The following is a 17430-nucleotide window of genomic DNA, read 5'->3' on the forward strand; positions in this document are numbered from 1 at the left end:
ACAACCTCCCTGGGCAGCCTGTTACAGTGCTCTGTTACCCTCACTGAGAAGAAGTTTCTTCTCAAATTTAAGTGGTACCTCCTGTGTTTCAGTTTGCACCCATTGCGCCTTGTCTTGTCATTGGTTGTCACTGAACCACCAATGGTTATGACCTTTACCTCCTCTGGAGCCCGTAAAAAACTTCCACTAGTTTGGTTAAGGACTTGAACGCATCTGTCACAGACTCACATGGCTACCTACCTGCAACATTGCATTTTGAGCTAGGATCTGCCCCAGTCCTATGATCCAGCTGTTGCAGCTGAAGCATGTTGACTACCCTGAGATGAGTTATGGATTTTGTGTGTAAGGGCAGGAAAGCAGCAAAGCGATTGCCCTTTCCCATAAAGTCAAGTCAAACCCTGTTCCCACAGAAATCAATGGTTGAACTGTCAGGACCTCAGCAGGGATGATTCAGGTCCTTTGTGACTGTCTGCCTCTCAAAAGGAGTTTTGCTTCATTAAGATGCTGAATCTTTATCGTTCGAATATTTGATTAGCTTCGGGTCTTGGGTTGTCTTCATGATGTGGTTGCCAATCGGGAATCAAAAGGGGCATCTCTGAACCTGCTGTGAGGCCATGAAACTTTACTGAGAAAACGTGACATGGAAGGTGACAGGGAGTGGGCAGGCACATTTCTGGGGGAGTATCTGCCTGTTTGATACCATTGTTATGGAAACTTAAAACTTCAGGATAAACCAGGAAAGCCAGTGAAATGCAAATGGCATGAAGCCCAAGAGAGACCATATTTGCTCACTACTCACCATACTTCCGCAGAACAAAATGTCTGAGTTGCTGCCTTTCATGAAAATGAGCTTTCCCGGGGTCCTAAAGGCCAAATTCCCTCGCAGGCATAAAGGTCAGGAATCCAGTGGCAGTGAGGTGGTGGGCACTAATCCCAACAGCCACTTGAGATGCTTACTCTGGAAACAAACTCTCACAAAAAAGTGGCAAACTAGAAGATGTGATGCAAGAGCAAAACAAACAAAAACCATGTGTTTTGTCCTAGGATGAGTTACCTACTGGGAGAGGGAGGGCAAAAGCAGCGGCTTTGTTGTGTATCTCCAGCTTTTCACACCCATCTGAAACCAGCTGGCCAGTCGTGACAAAAACTTCACGCACTTTGATGAATTCAAACAGTATGATTTTAACAACCCAGGAAGAAACGTCCTCCAGCAGCAAAGCAAGTGACCAGATAGAGGTGGGCCATTGTGCAACAATTTGCCAAGCAAAATGGCACACTACCGTAATCCAAAATAAAACTCTTTCAGACAAAGGAAAGGTTCATTTTTTCTTGCAAATGGCTTAATTAATCACTTCCCTCAGCTCCAAATGGAAAGAGGTTTGAGATACAAAAGCTCAGCCTGTATTAACTTCTGGGCAAGCACGCGCTCTTCCCTAAAATTCATTTAGCTGTCAAAACGGGGGAAAAATGCCAGCAGCAGCTATTCAAAAACTGTTAAGTCCAGGCACTTTGATGAAGCTTTTCCCTTTTTTATAAAAAGGAATAATAATAATAGAAAAGTACACTGAAACACTGAAACCCAACTCTAGAAAAGATTTTGTCCCCATTTCTCCAGAAGGGAGGGGCAGTGTGAGGACACCAACACGCAATCCTTTCATGTAAATTATTTCAAATCAAAGCTCTTGTTCTTGCCTGAAGAAAAAAGTAGAATGCATCACTGTTGCCAGACCACCTGGGACATGGGGAGGAAATTTCCAGATGGGTTTGGAGGCAATTCATTTATATTCATTTATACGGCCAGATTTTTTTTTCCTGAGCATTTCCCTTTGCTCTATCTAGACCACCAAGAATAGAGGGAGGCACAGAATTTCTATTGCATTAATAGACCTGGTGTTTATGGTTTTGGCTTTTATGAACTTGTGGGAACTCTTTATTGAGCCATAAATTCTACTAATGGGGATATTATCTCTAAATTATATATGTACTACAGTATTTGGGTTAGTTAAAAGAAAGGTTCAAACCAGTTACACACTTACAGTTTATCTCAGTTACCAACATAATCCCATAATGGGAATTTAATTGCTAATTGCTAGCTTATATTGCAGAAGAACTATAATGACAACACACAATATATAGCCTGTATAAACATGTCCAGACAATTCTATATTGCCTGCTTTCACTGCTACCTTCTCATATGGAGGGGTTTTTTATTACAATGATTGACTTCCTAAATGCCTCCAATTAGGAATTCCACCTTGTCAGAAAAGCACTTCCACCAGTGCTTCATTTGATGTATTTTAGTAAGCCTTGTGCACACACTCCAGTGGCTTTGTGAAAAAGGGACGGCCTCGTGTATGCTTAAATACTTTGCTAAATTAGCTTCTCAGAGAACTCTAACAAGAGAAATCCTAGTCCCATTTAAATCAACCCAGGTTTTCCTGGAGTGAAATTTCACCAAGACCCACTGCCCAGAGCCTGAGTCAAGCTCACTGAGGAAAGTCAGGTCCTCCTGCTAAGTATGGCTCTGAGCTCCAGAATGCCCCACGAGAAGGATGGCATGCACAGTCAGCACGTAGCGTGGACTCACAGCCTCCTCTACCCAGTCTGCCCAGCCCAACCTGGACTACCCACAGCTGCCCTTCCTACACCTACTGCACTCACTGCGGTGTAGCTTCAACCTGCAGCAAGGCTGGGGAGCAGCCAAGTGGTCACCATGCTTGACCTCCGTGCTCCTCTAGCACTGATGGTAGAGCTCAAGGGTGGGATTCATCTCAGTTGACAGCAACGCAAACATCGACATTTACATGGTTGTTTTAAATCCCTCCACAGGCAGCACAGAGAGAAGGGCAGTGTGTAGGCATCATGACTCCTGTAGATATTCCTGTAGGCTGGTCAATCCCTGGAGGTGCCCATTGCACTTCCATCCACATGTAAGGGATCCACAGAGCCACTGCAGGTGCAGATATCTGCACTGTAGACATCTGCAGGTAAGGGACATAAGTATCACCCTTAAACCTCATACTAATTTAGACTAGGCTGCATCCCACCTGTGCCACAGCAGCTCTGCAGAAGGTCTTCCTCTCGTCTTTCAAGACAATGTCATTCTTCCAACAGATTTGCCTTTGGAAGAAAGAGTTCTCTCAAGTACCGTCAGGTGATACAGTGAATGTTTGCTGTTACAGATCACCCCACTGTGCCGCTTGCCAGGGATTTCCATCAGATCTTGGGGAAATTTGTGAATCAGCTCCTTTACTGCTATTAATTTGTAGTTTTTAATATGAAACTAGCCTGACCAAAGAGGAAAGCAAAGAAGACAGGCAGCTACAGTGAAAGGCAGATGAGGATAGCTAGTTTATTTGTGTGTAGTATGTATCAGAGGAAACTTCCAGACGATTCAGAAATGCCCAGCTGTGCAGAGAAAGAGTTTATATAATCAATCCATAACCTTAATATATGGTATCTTTATTAACTTCCTTCCTCTTCTTGGTTATGCTCCCTCACTGGTCTTGAACTTTACATGTGAAACTTGCAGGGACATGGACTTCCCCACACACCCTTAATCTGGCTTGCTTGACAGTTGCTCAGCATGAGTGCTGCTTCCGACTGGGTCTCACTCACCACCCTAAACAAGCAGCAAGAAATTAATTCATAGTAAAAAGTAACTTTAAAAAGTCTTCTTTCAAGATATTTTTCTCTCAAATGTTATCCATACTGACCTCTAAAACGAACAAACAAAAACTTTAAAAATCTGACTGAACTCAGATTGTGGCAGTTTTCCTCCTGATATTGTAACTTCTTCACAAACATGCTGCCGTTTTGTTTTTCTCATTGTACTGTGGCTTGCTGGCTGAGCCACCTCAAAGAGGAAGAAATGCTGCAAGTAAACATCCAATGGAAAAGTTACTGAAGGTACAGGACATTATTTTTTACAGAACTAATGTTTCCCTCCATGTCACTGAATAACCTACATATGACTACAAGATGTTAAAAACTGGAAAATTCTTCTAACGTTTAGTTCCATGTCTCAAACCATGGGAACACACAGAAGAGTCCAGCAACCAAGAGACTGGTGAATTACTATTAGTGATAAATGGACTGCTGTACCTGAATGCTGTCCAGTGACTGAAAACATCCAACATTTTGGTTATTGTGGAATTAGGATCCCTGCAGTTTTCCCACAGAAAGTTCACCTTTGGGAGGCAGAAATGTGTCCTGGGCTAAAAGAACAAGCCAGAGAGAAAAGATACAGGAGTCAACTGAGCCCAAACTTTTGCTGTGAAGAGCTTTCCTGCCATGAAGTAGGATCAACTCACAACAGTAAAAGGGACAAATGCAGAAGGAGGGCTTTGACATCTTTCAATTTGTGTAGATGAACATCCGTCTGACATTGGCACAAGTGTCTCTGTCTAGAAAAATACAGTAAATGCCTGTATGATGGGCAGGACACAGAAAAATATTGCCTGGTGAGGAACTTCATCTTTGTCCACAGACTGTCTACGGCTGCTTGTGGCTACCACATCTGAGGGGACACATCTGCTGGTGACCAGAGCAGGCACTCTGCATGGGACAGGAGCAGCAGCTGATGCAAGGTCACGAGCTGACAAGCACCCACCTGCACACAAGGACTGGTCCTCTTTGCTGTTTGCAGCCTGGCCAGTTGCTTGCAGCAGCAACTATCCCAGAGAACCTGAAGCCTCTTATTCTCAAATGCCAAGTTGAGGAAATAAAAATTAGCACTGAACACGCAGCAGACCCCAGCAGTGAGATGGGGAGCTGGTACTGTAATGTGAATCTCTTTGCTCCTGCTGTGGACAGCACAGATACTTGCGGAAAGAATATATCTTTGGCTTCCCTACAGAGATTGAGAGCTGAGATTAATGGCAACTGTGAGGGCTGCCTTCCCCTTCATGCGATGCATGCTTTAAAGCTGTGGCCTCCTGCCACCTTGAAACTTAATATTGTGGCATTGTCTTCATTCAGGCCCCTCATCAGCAATGTGAAAAGAGAGAAGAAGCTGGTGCTAGGATTAGAGGAGAGGTTGAAATATTCTGGGCAGCATATGCTGTAAGTCACATTATACCAGGAGTATTATTGGACTGCTCATTGGCTAGGGCTGTCCCTTCTAGAAGTACTGCTGCTTGTAAAAAAGAAAACCTGGTGAAAAGTGTTTATAACACTTCAGACAACAGCATATGACACACTGTGAGCATGGTGACAAGTAGTGAAAATATTTTTCAGGCCCCATCTGCCCTGCTCCTAGAAGATCCTTTTGTGCTCATCAGGGTTATGTAAGATGCATGGGAAAAGAGGAGAAAGAGAAGTTAGAATAAAAATTCAGAAGGGTATTAATAAACACGCTAAAATTACTGTCATCAGGTGACCCATCTCAATCTTAGGACTGAGTACTTTAGTCTTGAAAAGTTGTTAGAGACCTTCATTGTTTTAGAAGTGAAAAACCACGTTTTGTTGTCCAGTTTAAATTTATTCGTGGCAACTTATACCCATTTGTTCATAGACTACCCATCTTCTTAACTGGAACAGATTATTTTCCTCTCCTGGCCATAATATATTTACAGAGGGAAGTCACATTATCTCTGAAACTTCATTTTATTTTGCTAAATAAGACAAATACTTTTAGCTGTTTTCTTATCTCCATTTTCTCGGGTACCTTTCTAGTTCTTCTTTGTACTGGTTCCAGTTTGAAGTCGTCTTACCATGACTAGACCGTGATTGACCAGACCTATACACAGGGTTCCACATGTAATTATAAGAGATTATATTTCTTGCACTTTTTTTTTTTCCTTCTGAAAAGAGGGTCCTCTTTGTCCTATACACTTAAAGGAAAACAAACTACAGTGAATCTTGCATCTCTAAAAGCTACTTGGAAAGTTTTAAATGTTCAGAATAAATCTGCCTTGGAAACCTTTGGCTGTACAAGATTTCCACAATTGAAACATATCCTTCTGAAGTCCAGAGGACATTAAGAATTTACAAGGGCAACTGCATTCATTTAAAGTGTCAAGCTCAGTCTTGGTGGCATGTTGCAAAAATCTTCAACTTCATCAAATTGGCTTCAAACACAAGTTATTGTTGTTCTGGCTCCTGACACTATCCCTGTGGTCAGACATATTTCTTGTCATGTAAGGAGCAATCTTCCTCTTTTGATCACAAAGCAGTATATGGCCTTGTCTACAACTTGGAGCACTTTAAGTTTTCACAGTTTTCTTTGTGACACCCTCAACACAGACCATCACTTTGCTATTTCATTGCAAACATCTTGCTAAGTAGCAGCAACACATGTAATTATGCCCTGCCCCAAGTCCTTTTTTTTTGCTGACAATAAAGGTAAAAAGCTGCCAAAAGCTTCATATTTTGCCAGATGGTGGGAAAATAGTTTCTTTTCAGGAGCTAGGGAGGTTAGAGAGGAGACATAGAATTAAAATTTTCATTTACATTATCATGCAAAAGTGCAGAAGGTACTTCTAAATAGAACTGTAATTCTAAAAGGGATCTCAAAGTTTCAAAAAAGATACAGTTTTACTGAATTAAGTTATTCTTTAAACTACTGTCTTTCCCTCAGTTTGGGGATTTAGATACATTAAATTCTCATCCTTCTAAATCAAACATTTCCTCTCCGAATTTTAATTTCAGATTACAGAAAGCTCAGAGTTGTCAGTCTACCAAGTGTGTGAGCATCCCAGGCACCGGCAGAGGTGCGCTGGCTCACACCTCTTCCCCTGCAGAATCACCGCGGAGGAGTCAACTCCCCACTCCACCTCAGCTCTTCCATTCTTTAAGCTGCGGTAATTACTTCTCTCACAAAAGCATGCAGTAAATTCAGATGTAATCATGGCTTTGAGCTGGCATAAGCTTAAAAAGATACCAAAAATGCTAACAGGAACTCCATTTAGTCATCATGATTTTGAGCAAAGAGAAAGGCATCAATTAATTTTCAAAGGGGAAGTACTGTGCTACTGCAAGAAAGCTGTATGCTAAATTGTACTGAAACACCTTCTCTCATACATGTTCCACCCAAGTAAACTTGGGTGGCTACTAAGCTGAGTCCTATTCAAAACCAAAAGCAAAGACTGATAGCTTCCGTGCCATGCCTGCAAAATATTTACTTCTACACAGGAACGCTATAATTATCTCTGATACCAGAGCAACTTTATACTGTGCTAAAACCTTGCTAGTATTTCCTCCACAAAATCACAAGCTTTGACACAGACAGTACTTAAGCATTGCCACAGGGATATAGGAAAAAAACCAACAGATAGAAGCTGAAGAGCAAGAAAGGAATTACCATACTGTGCTAATATTTTAAAAGGTCGTCCAATAACCTCTTTTGCTTGCAGAACAAAGCAAAGTTAGTCAGATTTTGCTCTGCTTGGCTTAAAGGTTTCTCAATATTTTTAAGTTCTCCACATAACCAGACACAAAGATTAGAGGAAACAGTTTTAATTATACTTGTATAAGCACGAAAGCACACTGTTGATTTAGAAAGAGTTAGAAAAATGCACAAAATGTACATCTACATTGGAATAAGTAATTAAATGTAATAAAACCTACATCAGAGGTTTTTGTTTTGCAAGAAATGTTTTCAGTATCTAAGTAAGTTTTGGAGCTGAAACAGTAATCCAAAAGTAGTCCCTCGCATGGATCAGATTATTCTTCTTTGCCAAACAGATCATCCAGAAGAGGTAAGTATTTGATCTTTTTCACAGGAAGGTATGGTGGTTGTTCACCCCACTCATCTTCATTCTGAAATTAGTAACCCAGAGAATATCTTAGAATATTTAAAACAAGAAAAATTAAAAGCTAGTCAACTTGATGCTTCATTTCCACTTACATATCTGTGAAAAAGCGGACCTTTATATAGCATATTCTCTTAAAATATTACTACATGCACATTTTTATCAGTCTTGCAGAATACTTTATTAAAAATATTTTCTATCATTAGCTGTTTTTCAGGTATTTTCAAATTAAATAATGCTATCTTTTCTTCACTAAACTACTCATACTTGCAAGTCTTGTAAGTCATCTATGTGTCAACACCAAAAATCATAGAAAATAATGACACAGAGGGAAAGAATTTAAAAGTCAGCTAAATAAGCACAACTCTGCTGCTAAAATCTATCTGTCACATACAGGTACTGTAGCCCCAAAATATTGCTTTTAATTCACAGTAAGTCACAAACAGAATGACAATTGGATTCTAAAGTTGAACAAGATTTAAATCCCTTCCTTTCTCTGATTATTTCCATTCCATACTGATCTCTTCATTAAAATATTCTTGTACCATACCAAAGATAGCCTAGATATTGCAGCTAACTAACGAAGTAATAAAGTCAATGAAAGTCCGCAAACTATACTGGTACCAATTTGGATACAGTTCATTAAAAATAGTGCTATATATCAGTATGACAGTTACAGCAAGGCTTTGGAGCTGATGAGGAACTGATTATCCCAGCATGATGATGACTGATTATGATTTCTAGTGATGCTCTTTCTCCCTTTTTGATTTCAGTTGTAACTTTCGTCCCATAACTCCATGTACCATTCTCAAGTGGGGCTCTTGGGCACAGGCCACTCCTGTCTTCTTCATACCCAAACAAAACCTCATCTCTTATGTTGATCAGAACAAACGTTTCACCACAAATGTCCAATTCAACCTCCTGCTTGTTTTGCAAGCATGTTTCCTCCACACCTTCAACTTGTGAAGGCTGCCTCTTGGTTCCACGGCCACTTGCACCCCACCTTCACCCCACAGGAGCCATCTCCGTCCCTCACCTTGATAAGACATCCTGTGAGGGGGAAAAAATGGCCAAACATGTTCAACAGCAAGGGGATCTGAGCCCCTGCTTCTTTCACCCTTGCTTTTTGTTAGAGAGCTTTGCACCATCTTCAAGGTAAATATCCGCCAGGCACAGGCTCTGACCCGCTTTTTCTGTGGTCCAAGGCTCATGAGGCCCCTTATCCTGGTGCAATCTCCTGAGAGCAGTCATTGTTTAAATATTGAATTATAACTTAAGCACAGAATTCTTCTGTGAAAACAAAGAATACCCACTGAACAAAACCTAATGCACACTTTGAACCACAGGACTGCTGTATAAAACACATGGAAGGCCTTTGATTTTATCTGTACAAGATGGAAAATTCTTCTCAATGACAAGGTGAAAAATAAACCACTGTGGAAAGCAGAGCAAACCAGCAGCATTGGGCTCTTGTTAGACATCACCAACAGTTTGAGATCCTACAGAAGAACAAGCTGGTGAGTCAAGTGAGAGGAGTCAAGATAACAGCACAGTACTTGAGGAATATTGGTTTAAATGATGTCACCACTGAACTTTAATTTAAAGTAATGCTATGTTTCTAAACAGTCTGAATGCAATCAAACATATTGTGTACAAGCATAGCAACATACTGGCTGGGCCAAAACTAAAAAACTACGTGTTGGCAGAAGGGCTTCAGATTTATCTGTTACAAAGTTGTTAAAAATCAGCATAATTGCCTTAAGCACCTTCTATTTTAAAATGTTCCATTCAGCACAAGAGGGCAAGATTAATCTCTGCAATTTGCTGATACCACATTGTTATTTACCCTAAGTAACAGGCTGGTGGAGACGTACAAAGTTGATCCACCAATACTACTCTTGCTGTACGCCCACCAGTGATGTGGTGTATCATGTACAAGTTTCTATGGAGTTGTAAAAAGTACATTGCTATTTTCTGCAGTGTCAGTGGAGTTTAAAGTATTTCCTGACTACCTCATCAAGCAATCAGATTGTTTGACATGTGACAATGATATTTGTGGGTGAAGTGGTATTCACACCCATCGTTCATGGACAAATACACCTGTTTCCCCTTCTCTCTTTTTTTGCCTTCTAGAAACATGCCACAGAGATGTGACACCTGTTAAGCACAGGTGTGTTACAGGGCTCCTTGTCCCTGTTTGTCTTCTCTGCTTCCTTCCAAACCTCACAGAAAAAAGTAATTACTTGAAGAAAACAGGCACAAATATGCAAATATGAAAACTGTTGTAATCTCCATTGGATAAGGCAGTCATGTTAAAGTTGAACAAATCATATCAATATACTGTACTGTTCCTTTGCTGGAATACACTGGTTTTACCTTGGGAAGAACTTTTATTGTCTGAAAAGCAGGGATTTGATTCTCTCTCCAGTTCAGCCCATCCACAAACTTTTTATAATCCACTTGCTTATGATCATCTTCAAGCCTAAGCAGAATAACCATAAGATGATTCAAGGTTAAAGGAAATTTTTTAAAAAAGTTGTGTCATGTTATCTACAGCATACTAATACATTATCTTGAGGACAATATTTTTTAACTCCTTTATTACCAAACACTAGCAGGAGTACAGAAAAACACTACCAAACTGTCAGGAGTTCTATACCATACATTCTACAAACACATTGTGTACAAGCATAGCAACACATTGGCTGGGCCAGAACTGAAAAACTTCTTGCACCTTATTATTGTTTCTCATAGTAGAATTCAACTTCTTTAATGTTTATTACATTTCAACTCATTTCACTTTACTTTTGATGCATTGCCCAATCTTTTCCAGCACTGGGATCTGACAATTGTGATGAATTAGGATGACCAGTGCATGGTTCCTTTATGTAGAAAACAAACAGGTAGAATGATGCAAGATAGCTGTGCTATAACACAAGTGACCTACTTTATATGGCTTTTACAATCATTTCCTGAAAATAAGCAACCCTTCAAAAATGCTGTTTGCACACACCTTGGGATCACTGTACAACTGACAAACACACAGCTCTCTAACCTGTCAAATAATAGCCAGAATTAAGTCACAAGCTTTGTAATTTGGTTATTGTTTTATGGCATTGTTCTTTATTTCTGTGGAATAAATACATATTTGTGTCAGTTATGAGGGTCCCCTAAATGCATGAAGATACGTATGCTGCCAGCTAAGGTCTACAGACACATGTGGAACATGCCATTTCCCTCAAATTTCTAAAATCATTACCCTGCATTAATAAACCCCTTGGGAGCAGATTTGTAAACTACATCATCCTAAATCATCTGCCATTGATTTGGATGAAGCAGCTTCAGAAAAAAAGTCCTCAATTCAGCAAAACACTTTGGTAATCAAGGCACTCGGGGACCACTGTTTTTCATTGGGACTAGTCACATCCTCAACGACCTGACGTTACCATGCAAATCATTCTTAAAATGGACAACTTAACTGCTCTGCTACAAATACTGTCCCAGTAGCTTCTGTGAATGATATCTGTCTCACCTAAGACTAGTTGCATACAAGAGGGACCTGTTTCAGGCATATAAGCACACCCTGGACGTGTCTGTGCTTCACTGGGGTCCACAGAGAGACATATACAACTAGTGAGACTCAATACCTACTCTTTGGTGGAAAACATCAGGTTAAACAATTCTGCCATGTCATCTGGTCACACAAATACTACTGCACAGGAGCAAGATGATCTTGAGGAAACAAGTCTTCCAGAAAACCATTTTATCATTTTCTTTAAGAAACAGCACTGCACAAAACATGGGCCTCAAAACCCTTCAATCACTGCAGAGGGTTCTGGTAAAAATTAAGCATGAAGGTACTTTAAGGGAGAATTTACAGCACAAACTTGGAAAACAATACTGAAGAAGAGGAGAAATAAATCTAGTGACAAAAATAAACTGCAATAAACTGCAACTCATCCTCTCCTTCTCCTCCCCCCACATCTTTCATTTCATAGTCAGCAGGAGAGATAATAATAAAATATACTGAGAGCCATAAACAGAGATGCTAGTGATAAACTGGGATGTTAAGTACAGTGAGTTATGCTGAAGATGAAAGCGAAGTCAGAAAAGAATGCTACTGTTACCAGTATTGAAGAGGAGCCTGAAACATTGCCATGAGAAACCCTCCTATGATAGCTTCTTCTTTATTAGAGCTCACACGCAAGTTAACATTTTCATAAAGCCTTACTTTTGGGGAATATATCCAATATAAAAGAATACCATCATTCCCACTTCTACGGAGTTCTTGTTTGTTCCAGGCTTTTGCAGGTGGCAATTGGGAAAAGAAAGGAGTTTTGCGTTACAAGTAACAAGACAATAAAAAAGCTTATACGTCTTGGAAAAAAAAAAAAAAAACAAACAACTATGGCACAGAGATTTTGAATTTCAGAACTATCATGACTATTTTTTTCTTTCATTATATATGCATCTATCTTTTGCTTGTTGTGGAAAGTCAAAGGATTAAGTTTACTGCCAAGATGCAGAGTTGCACAAGCAGGATTTTTAAAGTAGTAGCGAAGGTGTGTAACTGCTTAAACTTTATGTTGAAGCAATGAAGTCAAGAAGAGCATTGCTTCTGCTTTCACCACACATTAACGAGGAGAAAAGACCTTTGATGTGACAGTACTATCAAACTGAGATGACAACATGGACATTAAGTTAACTATAACCAAACGTTTTAACATGGGCAGAGGAAATGGGATTTCTGAAACTCATATTTAAATAGCTACAGAAAGCAGCTTAAAATATTACTCCAGGATAATCCAGAAAGAAGAAAAAATCTACTCTTTAGATCTCTTTCCAGCTATGACTTATTGTATCAATCTACTAAAAGCACACACTTCCAATTTGGCACAGAGCATTCAGATGGACTGAGGAGATGTTATCAATTTGTGCATTATTAGGACAGAGATGCCATACATTTCAGTGGCTGGAGTTAATATGACTGAAGCTGACCATGCTCTCCAGGAAAGGAAATTAGATTTGTCTTATCAAAAAGATGCAACAAAGATCTCTCGAAACCATGTTTCATTTCAGTTTTGGCCTATGACTTCACCAATGCATCTGGTTTTAGACTATGAAGGTCACTCCCCCATCCCTATTGTAGTTTGCAGACCTTTTTTTATCTTTGAAATTACACAAATAATCACACATTTCCATTTCTAAAAATATATATTCATAATTAAATACTCCAGATGTGTGAAAAATCTGGTTAAATCAAATTGTGGCCATTCCTGAGGATGTTGTGCTGAGTAAAGGCTACTTACAAATATTTTTTCTTTCCTATCAAGAAATCTGCAACCCAAACATTTATGTAAAAAGTTCATGTACATGTACAGTTTTTAAAATTCCTTAGTTTTTGATAACATTAAGAAGTTGATCTGATAATAAAAGAGGAGAAGCATCATGCTAGTGCCTCGGTAACACAGGTATACACCGAAATTGTCATAAACTGCTCATATGAAAAGAATTAAAACAGTAAGCACAGACAAATCTATGCAGCTGATCACTGTGAATTAAGTAATTGTGTATACATTTATTCATGTCTTGAACAACTAGAAATTAAACCATCAGTTCCTCAGTATACTGAATAACAGAAATAATTTCTTTTAGAGATCCAAATATTAGTGCTAGAGAGTCTTTTCATCTCAAATGGCACAGGGAGTCTCTGGCATCAAAGGTAACAAGCAGAAGACAGAGCGCAGGAGAAAGATCTTGTGACCATTTCCAATCTTGCTCCTGCTACCAGGACACTTGCTGTAGCAGGAAAAGAGGGTTTGCTTCCTGAAAGAAACAGGTCAGCCCCAAAAAAACCTTACAGGTAGGTAACTAGGTAAAGAAATTATTACCCAGTCACAAACCTGGCAGGAGTGGCCAGGCCTGGCCTATTAGTCACTTGGGAACTGGGATGACCGTGTAGGAGCCCCATTGCTGTCGAGCGTGGCTACCTCAGCCACTGGGGATTCACTTCTTCAACATAAAAAGCCCCCCTCTCCAGAGTCCAACAGAGGTGAAGAACTACACAGCCGCTTTTACCAGAAATTAAAATAAATATTTTTTTAAAATAGGACATATGCTTGACAACTAAACCAATGTGGAACAATCAACATATAAAACTTGTCAACTCATCATCTGTTTTTTCTTCTCTCTATTTCTTTTCTTTCCTTATCCGCCAGCTGTTTATATACCCTCTGAGGAAGGACTGCATCTTTTTAAGTCCTTGTTAGCATACAATTAGCATTGCAGTAAATAAAAATAACAGAAAAACAAACCTAAATTCATTACTTAAGCACTTTAGCAACATATATTTATTAAACAAACTATAATTGTTCATTATGCCTGCATAAATTTGAAGAAATGTTTATAATGACTCTTGTGGTTTTCTGGCAGAAACAATGTACCATCTGCATTGCTTAATACATTGTGATTAGAAGTCTGTATTGCCCTGTGATTAAAAGCTGAGAAAATGCTGATGGAGAAAGGAAATACCTTTTAATAAGCCAGCTCAGGTAAACTGGAAAAATGGACACATTGTCGGGTACCTAAATCCTACTATTTCACCATCCTGCAATTAAAAGGGTCTTATGAAACCTCAGTCTTTGTGCTAATTCTCTCTGCACTCTGTGGAAACTGAATGGTCTTTGGGTACAGTAAACAAAGCCCTGGGTCATCTGGAGGTGACCACAAAATTAGACAGTAACTTCTAGTCCCATCCCTTGCTTTTAATAAGTGACAGATAATTGCAGTATAATTTACAAATGTAAATAATAAATACTTTTAGAGTATTACGTTTCAAAATGGAGAAACAGAGCCATTAAGTCCTAGAAAAATTCTTTGCCACCTAATCTTGGATAGCAAAGCTGAATAAACACATAGTTTCAGCCTTCAACTATTATCTGATCACATTGTCTAGCATCGTTTTATAGCTGAATAGGGTCCAGCTAGTGCATTAGCTATATATACTGATTTTGTGGGAATCAGTCCAGCAACTTTTATTGTACCACTTTCTTCCTTCATAAATACAGAAACAAACCAGAGGACCACCACCACCACTTGATTAAGAAGCATCAGTGGACACAAAATTAAACAGTTTCTTATCCAAAAAAAAACCTAACTAGGGAATGAATATTGTTGACAAACTTTGCCCACACAGAATTGCATACTCTCCAGGAGCAAGACTGTTCTTCACTAACAATAAACCTGCCTGTTTCCTGATTCTTCAGTCTTGAAGAAAACTACAGGAAGCGAGAGGAAAGGAAAAGTCTAAATCTCATTCAGCCGGCTCCAGTCTTTGACTTCCAGATTACTGGAAATTAACTCCTATTAAACAGACTTTAAAAAATTCTTGCCCTGACTCTGTAACAATAAACTTCCCAAGCAACGCCAGCTGCACACATTGTTAAGAATGTGACAACCTTCCTTCTTACCTGCAGCGCAGTGACTCACCACGTGAACTGCCATCTTTTGAAGCAGCTGACACTGTAACTCAGACCTGGCATGACACATAGCACTCCATCATGTGAAGTACTTCTCACACTGATTTCTGAGGCCCAGCTGCACACCATTTACCCTTCTCCTACAGAAATTTAAAATACAGGCGGACCACAGCCCCTTTAGAGACAAAGGGAAACGGATGGTAATTTAGAAATCTACCTCTTATACAGGCTGAGCAGATAACTCCTCCATTGCCTGCAGAAAGAACCTACAGCTGCTGAATCCTAACTCAGCTGTCATGGTACCTGGCTAAAGCTGGACGAAATCCAATCCTTAGTCTCCTTGTCTCCTAAGCTTATCTCTAATTTTTATTATCGTGTACTGGGCTTTCTCTTTTTAACTGCCTACACTGAGACTCTTAAGGAGAGAAGGGGTTCATTTTACCAAAGCTTTCCCTGGTATAAATTCACAAACAATAAACATGTCTCTGGAGCCCATGATGTGTCAGGCTTGTCTGTTTTTCATCAGCATTGAGTTAGTACATGAAGGAAAACCTCCAGTCCCTTGTCTGTGCATCTATTCAATTTCAGCTTTTATGAAGTGGAAACTATGAGAACTCCTTGTCTAATACAGGACGTCAACTGTCCTCCAACACATTTTGCATTGGGCAGCTTAGTGGGAGTTCTGAAAAATGAGTTTTAGATTAATGCTAAAATTCAGACATGCTTCTGATGACAAATGCTTGTAACCTGTCAGAAGTGATGAACAGCAAATTGCCAAAGTCATCTCTCTGGCTACTGCAGGGAACTATTCTGTAAGGTTTTGGTCTGGAAACAAGGCCTTTGTGAAAAATAGCCCCTCAGGCTTCCTAAAGCAGTCTTCTTGATACTGATTTAAGTAGGAAGTCTTGTTTGCAGTACAAAGATGCTGTATTAAAATGGATAGCACATTTCTGCCTGACAAGAGTATTTTCATTATCTGATAAATCCAGATGCTTAGTTTGCAATTCCTCCTGAAATCAAGAAGCATTTCTACCTGAAAGCATCTAAACATGACAGAAGACAAGACCTGCTCCTGCTTTTAACACAGTATGAAAGCACAGACAATACATTTAAGGATTTCCCACAAGGAAGAGACCTATTACCAGAAAATCTGGCTATGAAAACCAAACTCAACATGACATGAGTGTTCAAAACACCACAGGTTACTCTGAACTTTAGCCTTTAATACAAGTGCACTGAATATTAGTTCTTTTTCACCTTCTCCCATTAATACAGCTAGCCAAGCAATTAGTCTCAAAACACTTAAATGTGCTGTAGAAAAATACCAAAACCATGACAACAGTCCTTTTCCTTTTTAAAAATTACAATACGTTTCAGGTGAGATTAACAGCAGTAGCAAACCACTTTTATTTACTACTGATGCTGTCTACTTGATTCAAAGACATTTCATTGTATTCATCTTGGTATGTTTCTTAAAACTCACATAATGTGCTTTCATATCATTATTGTTTTTACTTTACATATACACAGGAAGAGCTAATAAAAAGAAAAAAAGAATCTCGTTGATCACGATAAGTATCGGTAGTTGATTCCCATAAGACTAGTTCCACAGAATTCTGTCAAAACCCAGATGATCTACCATGCCAGATAAAATGAAGTTGCTAAGATGGATGCACCTCAGCTTATAAATACTCTGTAAATAGGAAAGTCCACACATGTACAGGAACAAAATCAGTATCACGAAATTAGCAATATTATATAAATGACAAGTTCTTAGGAACTGTGTCTGCAGTAGATACTTAGCATTGATTTGCACCCACGCATGCAGGTCATACTATCTGCCCTTAACTTACATGGTCAGTAAAAGTTGCAGATCCTCATCAGCCAGCGGCAACTTAAAGGACTTGCAAACAGTCCTGCATGTCTCATGGGGCAGCACTCCACATCTACACAAACAGAAAGACGGGGAGAAGTGTACATTAGGTACTTTCCAGATTTACTTCAAGTGAATGTTGCTGTGAATAGGAAAACACCTGAGGAATATTGGGGTAGAGGTAAAGAAAACAAGGTTTCATGAAATTTTGCTATTACAAAGCTGAGAAACTTGAAATGTACATGGTGGCCTGCCTCCCCGACACTGAGGTCCTTAGTGCCTCTCTGTGATTCTTTATCTGTGACTTCAGAGAACAAAAGGGGTA

General features: G+C 39.5%; 1 protein-coding gene across 2 annotated transcripts in view; it reads right to left on the reverse strand.

Annotated features, from left to right (window-relative positions):
• Window positions 1-7501: 7501 nt before the first annotated feature.
• Window positions 7502-17430, reverse strand: part of EFHC2 (EF-hand domain containing 2) — a 66939-nt gene continuing 57010 nt past the window's right edge. For both annotated transcript variants that reach the window (XM_082070753.1, XM_082070754.1), the window contains exons 13-15: window positions 17086-17178; window positions 10131-10236; window positions 7502-7761 (exon numbers count right to left, since the gene is read on the reverse strand). In XM_082070753.1, the coding sequence (XP_081926879.1) occupies window positions 7666-7761; window positions 10131-10236; window positions 17086-17178 (295 nt within the window). In that variant the 3' untranslated portion in view covers window positions 7502-7665. The remainder of the gene's footprint in view (window positions 7762-10130; window positions 10237-17085; window positions 17179-17430) is intronic.

The sequence above is a fragment of the Streptopelia decaocto genome, assembly GCF_964273445.1.
Source record: "Streptopelia decaocto genome assembly, chromosome: 1".
Lineage (NCBI taxonomy): Eukaryota > Metazoa > Chordata > Aves > Columbiformes > Columbidae > Streptopelia > Streptopelia decaocto.